Source organism: Beta vulgaris, chromosome 3 (genome assembly GCF_026745355.1).
Source record: "Beta vulgaris subsp. vulgaris cultivar EL10 chromosome 3, EL10.2, whole genome shotgun sequence".
Lineage (NCBI taxonomy): Eukaryota > Viridiplantae > Streptophyta > Magnoliopsida > Caryophyllales > Amaranthaceae > Beta > Beta vulgaris.
In genome coordinates, this window is record NC_079204.1 from 7,166,469 (window position 1) to 7,179,597 (window position 13,129).

At 36.0% G+C, this 13,129-nt stretch overlaps 1 protein-coding gene across 1 annotated transcript; it reads left to right on the plus strand.

The window, feature by feature from the left end:
- Positions 1 to 1,708: 1,708 nt before the first annotated feature.
- On the plus strand, positions 1,709 to 12,495 carry LOC104888464 (uncharacterized). The gene is made up of 16 exons (XM_010673454.4): positions 1,709 to 2,087; positions 2,962 to 3,156; positions 3,459 to 3,533; positions 4,195 to 4,362; positions 4,936 to 5,099; positions 5,232 to 5,450; positions 6,634 to 6,760; positions 8,805 to 8,993; positions 9,134 to 9,220; positions 9,647 to 9,804; positions 10,123 to 10,242; positions 11,170 to 11,395; positions 11,573 to 11,632; positions 11,740 to 11,913; positions 12,000 to 12,109; positions 12,233 to 12,495. Exons 1-16 carry the CDS (start codon positions 1,866 to 1,868, stop codon positions 12,396 to 12,398), a joined length of 2,460 nt encoding a protein of 819 aa, XP_010671756.1. The 5' UTR covers positions 1,709 to 1,865; the 3' UTR covers positions 12,399 to 12,495.
- The last annotated feature ends 634 nt before the right edge of the window (positions 12,496 to 13,129 follow it).

A 13,129-nucleotide genomic window follows, 5' to 3' on the forward strand; every position in this document is an offset into this window, starting at 1 on the left:
TATATAGTTCTTCAATTATTAGTCTGCTATAGCAAATGTTTATTTAATGAAATATGCACGCTTGGTAGCTAATATTGATATATGGTTGTAATTTTGTAAATAAGTCAAGTCGAGCTTTAACATGTTTGAGCAAAGTTTGATTAAAAATATTTAATGTTCCAGCTAACTCAATTTCAAACGAACTTCCGAAAATTCTTGTTAGACATTTGGCTTATTTGAGCTTTGTTCGTGAATGTCCTCATTTGTAATTTGAGTTTAAAATTGAGTTATATTTAATAATTGAGTCCTACTTATCTTATAAAACGGAAATTTCTTTAAGGATTTTTTCGTTCATCTAAATAGGGTCATATTTTTGTAATCTTTCAATAGTATTTGTTTTTTTAAGTTTCAATTTCTTGCAAAAAGATGTACATATGTTCTTCAAAATATTTAGAAAGTTTTCATGTATTTTCAAGTTTGAACAATATATATCTGGTCATGTAAAGCTAAAGTTTTAAACTCAAACGAGTTGTTAGTGAAAATTATCGAGGCGTACATAAACTTGTTTGAGCTTCACTCGTTTAATTAATGAGTTTAAGACTTTGTTTGGTATGAAGGATTTGGATGGAAAAGAAAGGAAAGAAAAGGTAAAGACAAGCTGTCTCGTGTTTGGTAAAAGAAAATAATAAGAGGGGTTTGATTGGAAAGAGGGGTTTGATTGGAAAGGAGATGAAGTGGAAGGAAAAAGATACTCTTACATCCTTGCTTTCCTTTCCTCTCAAAATCGAAGGATTTTGACTGGAAATAAAGCTAATAAACTTTTTACCTACGTTTTCTTTATTTCCTTCTTTTCATTTCCTTTACTAATGACAAAATTGACAACCAAACATGTGATTCCGCTTAAATCCACCAATTATACCAAGCATTGAAAACTACAACTACTTTCTTTTCTCTTCTTTTACTTTCCTTTAATAAAACAATTACCAAACAAAGCGTAAGAGTTTTGATTAAACTTTTTTATTAAGTTAACAAATGAGCATGATCAGGCTTTGATCAACCTTGTTCGGCAGTAGTTCAAAAACGTATCAGCTCATTTGCATCACCAAACTTAATAAAAATTAATTTTCCCTTAGCAAAAATCAACACTTTTATAAATGAACTCTTCTTATTCCTAATCAACGAAAAAAAGACATAAAATAAACTTTTAACTATAAATGATCCACAAAAACAGATTTTGTACAAAAAATTTCAAATGTACATGGAAGATTCATTTTGCTAATGGAAAATGCTTCAATTAGGTCCAATGAACCCAAATCTCTTGAGAAACAAATCGATGACAATTGAGGCTTTGTTTTTTTATTATTATTTTCAATTCAGTTCAATTTAACTCAGTTCAATTCAATTCATCTCAGTAGTTTTCTCTTATAATTTTCATTCAGTTCGTTTCGGTTCATCGCAGTTTAGTCTAAAAGAATCGGGCTTAGGGCCTGTTCCCTTCGGTTTAAAACAGATGAATTGAACGAAATTGAACTGAACTGAATTGAACTGAAATAAACAGTGATATGTAAGAGTAAAAGTATTGTCTAGAGCTTAATTAAACTGAATTGAACTAAACTGAACTGAAAATAAGATGAGAAAAACAAGTCCTCCGAAGATTTCTTTTGTACTGTTAAAAAAATTACCGTAAATCCAAAAATAAAATAAAATTAAAGGTGCGGGTGTTCCTCCCGTCTACTCTGGTCTACGACCATCACGGCATCACTCACTGTTCATCAACGATTCAATTCAACCTCTCACTACACAGCTTTATACTCTCCCTCCCAAAACTCAAACCCTAATTTATTGACAAGCTCAAGCTTCAGCTGAATCAACTGCAAATCAGATTGATGATTCCATTTCAATTTCAATGGAGAATGAAACAAACAAGCAAATGTATAGTAATGGTGTTACTTTTAACACTGTTGATTGCAGAGCTTCCATCAATGGAGTCTGCGCACAAAGCCTTCAGAAGAGACCCTGGAAGTCCTCAATGGCATCACAGCGTTTTTCACGACGTTAAAGATAGCGTTCGATCCGATGTTCGTCGTATGCTTCATTCTCGCGCTGAGGTTATTTTCTTTTCTAGGGTTTATCGATGCTTTTTCTTGATCTCTTTCTTTATTTTGTGATACTCGGATTTTGGCTATTGCTTCATTTGATTTGATTGCATAAGATTAATTGTATTAGAGCTAAGTTTCCACGTTAATTGCATTTTTTTTCTGAGATTGTGGCATGTGAAATTTTTGGTGGATGAAGAAAATTTATAGTCAGAACTCGCATTGGTGATCAGGAGTGTCGTGTGGCTTACTTTGTTGGATTGGAATCTTTTCAAATTGGAGTCGCGGAATTGCTATACAGCTATATGTTTTTCCTTTCTTTAGAGCGTGCATTGTATGAAATACTTATTAGTTCGTTGAAGATAGTTAGTGTATTATCATGTTATGAGGTTTAGACTTATATATCTAAGTCTGGTGCTGAGGTTTCTCGTCGAATTCTGTGGTTAGGCTAGATGATGGATTGAGTGGAAAGGGCTTTCTGTCTGTGCAAAAAAAAAAGGAGGAAGGAATGATGAAAAAAGATCGAGCCCCGGAAATCTTGGGGGGGGGGGGGGAGTGTTCAACTACTAGAAGATCCTTGAAGAGGCTTTCAATTATATGAATTGTCTAGAAAAAAAAGGCTACCCTTTGAAGTGTCTTACCCTTTTTTTTTAACATAAACTTCTACAAGAATATATGAGTAAAGTATTATGAATCACCTTTTCCTACCGTGAGATTTTCCATTTTCAGATTTTTATTTCCATTTCCGTGGTACTTATTACATTATATACCTCATTCTTAGTGTTTTCTGCTACCCTTGCATGGAAAATTTTGCTATGGTAGCATATCATTATAAGTTTTATCTGTTTCATTAAGTTTCTTTCGGTTATATTTAAATGCTATGCAGGTTCCATTTCAAGTCCCACTTGAAGTAAACGTAGTTCTAGTTGGTTTCCAAGGCGATGGAGGCTATAGGTACTCATTGGACTTGCACAAGTTGCAGGAGTTTCTAAAGATCAGTTTTCCAACTCATCGACCATCCTGCTTGGAGTCTGGAGAACCCCTTGATATTGAACACCATCTTGTCTACAATGTCTTTCCTGTAAGAACTCCTGGCATTTACAGTTCTTTTAGTATCGTTCTCTACACTCATAGAGTCAGGAGTGAGAGATTGTTCAATTAGGATCTTCTGTGTGATATGTCCACATGACTCCAGTCTTTGTAGGTCCCGAGTCTATGATACTTGCAGATACTTAGAATCTCTGCTGTTAAATGTATCTTTCTCAGGTTCATCCAGTTTTTAGACACGGGTCTTGGCCTGTCCTTTCTTGGGAAGTGAACACTCTTAATGGTGGAGATACCATGTAGCTGAGTTTTTTAAGTCAATGTTTTACTGTGATGTAGGTTGGACAAGCAGAACTTGTATCTCTTGAGAAAGTGTTGAAAGAGGCTATGGTTCCTGCTGGAACAGCAAGAGAGGTGATCATAATATCCCGTTAATATCCAACCCCCCACCCCCATTTTCTTTCCTTTTTGTTTAGAATAGACGTAGTCAGTCTGACCACTGCCCTTTTCTTCTTTCCTATTAGTTAAAATATTATTGAAGTACCATGTGAATTGTGAATATTTATATGTGACAATTTTTAAACTCTTTTTGTATTTTCACAAGGTATGTCTGATTCAAAATTGAGTAAAATTCATGCTGTAGTTAGAAATGTGCATATTCAGCTTATCCTTAATAGTTAATTGAATATTGTCTAGTGCAAAAATGGTCATGGTGGACCTTGGCAACCAAATTAAAGAAGAAAGAGAGCTTTATTAGAGGTTGAAATTGAATAGGTATTTTTGATGTTAATCTTACACGATATAGTGTATATTTGCACAATCACCGTTATTTCATTGAAGAAAATATAGTTGCAATCATGAATCTTCTTCTATTTTATGAAATAAATACTGTTAAAGATTTATAAAAACCATCGAGCTACCTGACTACAATATTTCTTTAACCTTGTATTATCATATTGAAATTGGTTTCTTTTATCTAATAAATCATTTCACCTTTTTTGGTGAAGGGTCCAATTGCCTTGACGTGTCATGAAGTTCATTGATTTGAAATGACTTTTGATGATGAATATCACAGACTGAATTTGGGAAGGAAGTGCCTGCATTTGATGTGGAAGCAACAGCAGTGGAGGCTGTTTTTGAGCAGCTTTATTCCTATATATTTGATGTCGATGGTGCGGGATATCGCAGATCAGAGATTGATAGGCCAGTGCCAACTGCAATTTTTGTTTTGAATTTTGATAAGGTATCGTAATTTGTTGTAAATGTAGTAATATACGAGCTTTGTCGACATTTTTTTTATACGTCAGTTCCTTTTTCTATTCCCCCTTCCCTTTTAAGTCCTTTAATTATTCTGTTCATGTTTGGAATATGTCCTTTTGTGGACTAAACACCCCCCATTGTGCCCCCAAATGGGTCACACCTAACCCCACTTTTTCCCCCCTCCCAACTTTGTTTTAATCATTATTTCCTGCAAATGCCCCACATAACGGATTTTACTTACCCCATTGATTGTACCCACCCACTTCTGTTATTTACCCACATTCTCTTGGTAGCTTCCCACATTCCTTACAAGAACTACAGAAAAGGAAATGACTTGTAAATGTTTGAATTTTCTATTTCCTTCCGTTTGTTAAGTGTTTATCTTGTTGCTGAAGAGGATATTCGACTAAATTAGTGAAATGTTTTGTTTCCAGCCTCCTTTTGACTAGGATCACCCTATCTTAGAATATTATTCTTGGTTACATATCTGAATATTACAAATTAGATGGTGCATTTACCATTCCCTCTTCTGACAGTGGTTCTAGTAATTTAACAGGTCAGAATGGATCCTAGAAACCAAGACATTAATCTTGATGATTTAGTATATAGTAGAATTACACAACTTACGGAAGATGATATGAAAAGGCAAGAAGCGGATTACATATATCGCTATCGTTACAATGGAGGAGGAGCATCTCAAGTTTGGCTGAGCTCTGATAGGTATTGCCTAATCAATGGGAAACAATTGTATTTTTTTCACCCCCTTATTTTGTATAAGGATAAAAATGACATCTATGCGAGATCTCAACTCTAAACGATTAGCCGGGGATTTATGCTCGACGATTTTTGCAGATTTGCTGTTATTGACTTGTCAGCGGGTCCTTGCACATATGGGAGGATTGAAACAGAGGAAGGGAGCATCAGTTCAAGGACACTCCCTCGGATTCGGAATTTGTTGTATTCTAAAAGTCAAAGTGATGCGGCTGATTACTCAAGCCATGATGTATTTGTTGGACAACTTGGAGCACTTATTTCAACCGCAGTTGAGCATGTTATAGCTCCGGATGTCAGGTATCTATGGACTATTTACCTGGGCTGTTATATTATTACCGTTCCTACTAATATGATCTTTTTCCTGTGGGTCTTGTGTTTTCGTCAAAGCTCGAGTTTGGGTTACTTGGTGGTAATATTTGTTTTAGAAGTAGCTAGGAGCTATGGAGACTGGCATTAGGTCATTGTTTCTTTAGGGTAAGTTTCCATTAGAATAATATCAGCCCCCCCCCCCCCCTAAAATTTTTATAAAAATATAGGAAGTACTGGAAATTTCTTTTGATTACAATCAAACAAGAGCTCCTGAGCGTTTCTTACTATTCTGTTGTATAATACAAGATGTGAGTTCTCTTTGAAAATGACTTTGAACGAGAAGTATCCTAATAGCATAGATAGCTGATTTCTTTAGCTTAGCAGCAAGGAGGAGAAAAGGACACCTTCATTGAGTTTGTTTTCTGGTGGTAAAAGATGAAAAGGCTTTTATTCTGAATGAACGTAGTATATTGTAAATGAAGATCTGGAGAAATATTTGCATGATTTTATTCAATTAAGTAAAGAATGAACTTTTATGTCATATTTTCCTGACTCGCGTCCTTATTCAGGGATGCGCAATGTGAAAGTAACTCACTTCACTTTTATGTTGATAGTTTTATCTCATTCTCTTTGTTTTTACAAAAACTTTCTCTCTTTGCACTAACCGGTACATCTATCCATCCATCTGTGTCGAATGTCGAGATATATAGACCGTTATAGACTTGATGTTCTTTGGCAAGTCACTCCTAAGAACCTAGTATGATTCTGGTGTTCATGGGGGTTGGCGATGTATGTATGAAGCCTTAGTTGGGTTTACTATGTATATAAGTGGATATGCATTGCAATTTAGTTTGTTTTTCTCTAGCATATAAAAGGTAAATTCACAAACTTTAGCTTGTAAATGTAATGCAGTAAGGGGGTCTAGTTGAGTAACAAAGAGATGGTGTTGCATTTACTTCTTGACTAATTATGTAATTCTAGCTTGCTTTCCGCTTGTAGGGACTGGCGAAATAGAGTTACTAGTGATAATTGGGATTTTCAAGTGTCATTTTGCTGACTTTTGTTGGTTCTTTTTGCATCCTTTTTCTGCTTTCACTAAGCATATTTGTTTTGATTATATTTAGTCACATTGTATTTAATTCTGTTGGTATTTTTCCTTTTTCTCTTGTAGGTTCGAAACTGTTGATATGACGAGAAGGTTGCTCATATCAATCATTGTCCTACAGAACCATAATCGATACAACATCATGACAAGAGGCCACAATTACAGTATTGATGTTGAAGCAATCAAAGAAGAGGTAGGTTGCTTCCTTCTTGTTGCTGTTTAGGTGGAATCAATGCTTGATTAGTTTCAGAGTCAATCATGATTAATTACGACTTCTGTTTGTCTCTTTTTTGATGTGATATATAAGGCACTAAAGTGTCTGCTTCTTTGAACTTCTTTTTATGTTAGCAGCTAAAAAAATAAGGTTGCTTATCCAGTCAAACAATAGGGAGCCAACCGGAATGAGGTTCAGTAAATAGTGAGCTGGGGTTGCGGTTCCTTGGCCAAATGATAGCAATATGCACATGATTAGCCATTAAATGAAAACCGGAACTTCACAATTGGTGTACTGCAAGATCTGAGATTATAGTGAATGTTTTCGTGCATTAATTACTGTTATATGCAGAGGCACTGGAACAGTGATTATGGAACAATGTTGACTCTCAGGCTTGATCCACTTTGATAGAATTAATACTGAAATGAATCAGAAAAATTGAGGTTTTTAGTTCACTCACGAATTTAGGATTTATATCCTCAATTAGCATGTCCTGAATCCTGACTGCTGAACTTGTAACTGTACGATACTGTGCAGCAATCTTTGACTTCTAATCATCGGATATTGAGGTAATCCATTGTTATTGTCATTTTTTTGTGTTGTTTCGTGGTATCTTTTATGATATCACATATCAGTATGTGGTTGGTACTTGGTAGTATGAATTACCAGGAACATCTTCCTTGAGCTAGTATAGGCTCTTGTGTACATCATTTTCCATGTTTTTGTGCTGGATTAGACTTGGGTCTAGACTTTAAAGAGGTAGTGATATACTGATCTGTCCATGATCAAGAAGAAAGAGTGGCACCAATTTGTTTAAAGTGAACTTTGCTTTGAGCGGTCGGTGTTAATATGCTATGAGATGATGTAAGGGGGGAGGGGCAGCTTAGGCACTACTATAAAAGTTAGTTAGGGGTAGCTTGAGGAACAAGTTAGGGAAGAAATTCTATAAGCAGAGAAGATAAGGGGGAGGCCACGACAGAAATCATTTTATATATTGTCAGAGTTCATTATGTAGCTTTTTGTTATAAAAAAAAATTTGGAAGAGAACAAGCCTCTCGAAAGCTTGTGTTTTTCAGTTTATCTCATGCAATTATCCATATTATCAGTCCGATTGTGTTATTCCTTAATCCTAGCTTTTACTCGGTCCAAGCTATGTCAGTTCATAGCTAATACTCCTACTTACAGCTTATGTGCTCTCTTTAAGTTATGACATACTGTTTTCCATTTGACAAATAGTAATTGACCACTTAGCAGCCATGAGCTACATGGCTAGCAAGTTCCAGATTAAAGTTAACAACATTGCTTATCACAAAATTCGGGGGTATTCATAGGCTTCCTATATGGTTGGGTTTTCTGACTTTAGAATCGGAGGAATTTAAAGGCATTTCAGAGTATAAGGAAGGACGTGTTAGCATTGACATAGCAGGCAGCTTCAGAAGATCTCTCCCTTCCCTAACCCTTTTATTTCCTCGACAGTGGTTTTAATCCAGTGGCATTGTGATACACTCTTGTCATGTTATTTGAATATGTATTAGATTATTTGGAAGCATTGTCAAATCATTTATAATGTATTCTAAATCAGAAGAAATTGTTAAGATTTAGGATTGTGATATAAAGCTTTGGGCAGAGCCTGAGTCCAGCTTGACCCTGACTGAGCCTGAGATCAAGCTTTCAGAACTTGATGAGTTTGCTTAATTTTATATTGAGCAAGGTGGGTTCAGCTCTAAAACTAGTTGTTCGTTGGCTGGCAAATGGAAGTAGCATTGAGCGGGATGCAATTATTTTCCCCTGATGTTCTAAAAAATTGGAGTCATCTTTAGATTTTGGACTGTGAGAAGTAAGTAGCAAAGTGAAATTATTTTCAGTGCTTTAGGCTACATAATTGACAGGTGATGAAAAATTACACTGCTGAGTTGCAGCCTGGCAGGCATCTTTATCAAGAATTAAATGTAATAGACCACGTAGAGACAATTAGATGGATGCAGAGAAATGTAAATCTGATTATTTTATATTGTCTTTTCAGGTCAAGAAAATGGTCCATCAAGATCAAGAAGTGGTTATTGTTGGAGGTACATATGCATTACATCAGCATGAGAAGTTGGCTGTTGCTGTGTCCAAAGCAACGCGGGGATATTCAATCCATGAAACGAAAAATGATGGACGTTTTCATGTCCAAACAAAAACATATGTTGATGGTGCTGTTCTTAAAGAGGTCCGTTTTGCTTCCTACTTCACTATGAAGTTACACTTGCTTGACCTTTGCAGATGTTTTGTTATCAGTTGATCTCCTCATTTTAGCTTCTTTGCTAGTTCCGTGTCTTTCATCAGCAAAGTTTATATAATGATCTGCAGGAGATGGAAAGATCAGCCGATGTGCTTGCTGCTGGTATATTAGAGGTGTCTGATCCCTCTCTTTCAAACAGATTTTTCCTTCGCCAGGTTAGTCTAAATCCTTAATGCTACATTATTATATTAGAGTATATGAGAATTATGTTGATTTTTGTGGCCTTGGCACTGCATGGTGCTTAATTGTGTCTCTTTGTCCAGGTGTGTCACCATATTCTCATTCCAATATCTGAAATTCTTGTCCATATTTCTTCTGATAATAATTTGCAATTTTTTTTAAAAAAATAGTAAGCCTACATAGGCTTTTCATGTCCTATGTAATGAGATCTCTAGAAGTCTATTATCTGCGCTTTTTATACTGTTGCATTTACGAACGTGAAGCCGGCGGTTAATTATGGGTGCTAATTTCTGTACTGCATATTTATATGGTATATATACTAGGACTTGTGATGATGACAATTATATATTCCGTTTAGCTTATTGGTTGTCATAACTGCAGTGCGTGTTGGACATTTTCAGAGTTGGATGGATGAATCAGCTGATTCAAGTGATTCCATACTAAAGCACAAACCTCTTTGGGCTACTCTTGGTAATGCACGTGGCAAGCAAAAGAAAAAGAAAATTATAAAGAAAGAGGGAGATTTTCACAGGACCTTTGGCACCAGAGTCATACCTGTGTAAGTACGGAATTTGGGATTTGATGACCATGTAATAATTGTTTCGATGATTACAAGCTTGGACTTGAGATGTACGAACATAGATTGTTTTCCATCTGATAATGCATACATTTGGGACACGAAAATAATGTCTGTGCCTCAGTGATACTCCAAAAGAGGAGGAAGTCGTGATTTATCTGTTAATTTTGTTGGGTGGGGGAAGGGGGGGGGGGGTGTAATAGATTCATTACACTAGTCAAATTTGCCTCATCTGTACCTGAATTTTAGTTTTGTTTTCATAATCATATCACATACTAAGCTGCTGACCTCCTTTACCAGTTTTGTGCTATCATTAGCTGATGTTGATCCTCACCTGATGATGGAGGATGAAAGCTTGGTCTGGACAAGCAATGATGTTGTCATTGTTCTTGAGCATCAAAGCGCAAACATACCTCTAAGGTGAGTCAGCTTTTTTTAAAAAAAAATACACTGTACCGTTTAATATGTTTGGGCACTGCTACTCATCTATGAAGATGCTCTATGCATGTTTAGCCTTTTCCCCTTATTTCAATTTTCCCTTTCTGACAACACTTTTATATTTTACCATCACAAGCTTCAATCAGTCTATGACTATGACTGCCTGATTATTATACTGCCAAAATATAAATTTTAGGTGCATATATGTGACTGTGCGAGTCTATTATTGCATGTAAAATTTGTCTGATAGAATATACGGCTCTTCTTTTGTTAATTATTAGAGTTATACAACTCTTTGCTGCTGAACATACCTTCTAATTTTTACCATGATATATTTAATATGTCAGAAAGAAATCTCCACATTCCTGAAAAATTGAGCTTATCAATCTTGCCTTTCTGAAATGCTATCAAATTGTTGTCGTTGACACTGACATTTTGAAGTGTATAGAAATATTTAGAATTTTCAGTACAGTATTAATTGGTGCATAAGAAAGGTGCTCTTTACCTCTGTATTTGTTGACGATGGGGGTTAGCTTTCTCTAGTGTATCACTGATGAGGGAAATAATAAGAAGAAAAACAGATATACTGTTGAATATCTCTATTTATTCATTCCCCACCCTCCCTCCTTTCTTGTATTGTGAGCTAGAGGAGAGACTGAGCCTGTATATGTTATATTTTTATTTTTAAAAACGTCACTATATGTCTAGTCTTGTTGGCTTCTGATCTTGTCTAGTTCTTTTATATTCTTGTTTTGTTCCCCTCCCTCTTCCTCTAATATATGCTTTGTTTCACACTTGCATGCACTTATACAGGGTCAATCCTGTTCTTGTGGAGATTTCGCTTTCTTCATTTTCCTATCAATTGTTCTGACTGTCCTTTATCTTTCTTTGTATGTCTTGCTTCGACAGCTATGTTTCTGAAAAGGAAAGAAGGCATGATCTTCCATCACAAGCACAACGTCATATATTGGCAGGGCTTGCATCAGCTGTTGGTGGACTGAGCGCACCATATGAAAGGGCTTCACATATACATGAAAGGCCAGTTTTGAATTGGCTTTGGGCAGTTGGCTGTCATCCATTTGGACCATTTTCCAATACTTCGAAAATCAGCCAAATGCTTCATGATGTTGCACGAGTAATTCCCCAGTTTATTCTCTTTTTTTTCCATTTAGGTCAGAGAAATTGATTATATGGAATTAGGTGTTTGATTATCATGGTCGCAGTTAGGTTCATCATGTGTTTACTAATGTCTGGCTTAAGTTTTTTTCTGGATAACTAGCATACACGAACTCACTTGACTCTATATTTGTAGAGGAACACAATATATTCTCATGTTGATTCTGCACTGCGGAGGATCAGGGATACGTCAGAGGTGATTAATTCTATATTATTTGTTTTGATATTATGTTCTGGTCTATGGTTGAGTAGTTTTCTCTTTCAATGTGGATGGAATTTATTTCATCCTTACTCTTCCTGCAGGCTGTTCAAGCCTTTGCTGGTGAGTTCCTGAAGACTCCTCTTGGAGAACCAGTTAAGGACAAAAAGAACAAGACTACCACTGAACTGTGGTTGGAGAAATTTTACAAAAAGACCACCCATCTTCCGGAACCATTCCCACATGAATTAGTTGAAAAATTGGAGAAATACTTGGATGTAAGTTTCAAGCACCATAAATAGCTGGGTTATGTACTTGTGTTCATAACTTAGGGTGTTGATCTCGTAAATGGAAATTTTGACAGAATCTTGAGGAACAGCTTGTCGACTTGTCATCTCTGCTATATGACCACCGGCTAAAAGAAGCATATTTTAACAGTTCGGATATCTTGCAAAATTCAATTTTCATACGACAGTGAGTTTTCTTGCGAAATTTCTGATCATTCTTATGCTTTTTTTTTTCCTTCTGTATACTGATCAAGCCCTATATACATTGTTCTTTACAACTCAGAATGAATTGTTTTGCTGGTGGGTGCAGGTACGTAGATGGTGTCCTAGCCAGCGAGAGTGAGAAAATGAAATGCTGCAGTATTGAATATAAGGCTCCTACACAAACATCTCAAACTTTTATATATGGTGGAATTCTTATATTTGGATTTCTTGTCTATTTTCTTGTCATTTTCTTCTCGAATCCAGTTCGTTGATTGTAGTTTTAGCTGACCCGTGCTGAACTTATTTGTAAACCCACTTCAATATGAATACAGTTTTGAAGAGGCCCCTTCCGGGTTTATCACAGAAACATATACCTTGTGCAAGTTCAGTTTTATGCTAAATTACTAATTTGTTCAGGTGTTAAATTAAGAGCAGTGCAACCCTTCTGTTGAAATTATGAATATTTGTGATTCTATTTTGTTAATAATATACTAATAGCCTATCTTTAACTCGTATGTTTGAGGTTTTAGCAGGTTTCATCCTTGTCGTTGTTTGTTGGTTTTGTAGGGGATGTAATTGCCAAGCTTAACTTTTATTCATCGCCTCAAAATTACTTAAAATTGCCTAAAAAAAAAAAAGTTGAAATTACATCTCTAACATTTTTCTTCTTTTTCCCTAAACCACCACCAGTCACCTCACTCCACTACCATCCACCTATTGCCACCACCACCCCATTGCCACAGCCACCCACTAGCGACCTGGAAGGAGTCGAAATAGGACGATGGGCGAACGTCTGTCCTCGACGTTCGTCCCATGGCTCGAACATCCGGACGTTAACCTATTGTCTTAAAAAAAATTGTGTGCTTCCAGGTGGGTGGTGGAGGAGGTGGCGGGTGGTTACAGGGGGTGGTAAGTGGTGGTCGGTGGAGTGGAAAAGAGAAAGGGTAAAATAGTCTATAAAAATAAATTTGGGGTGATTTTAAGTAATGTTGGGATGATGTTT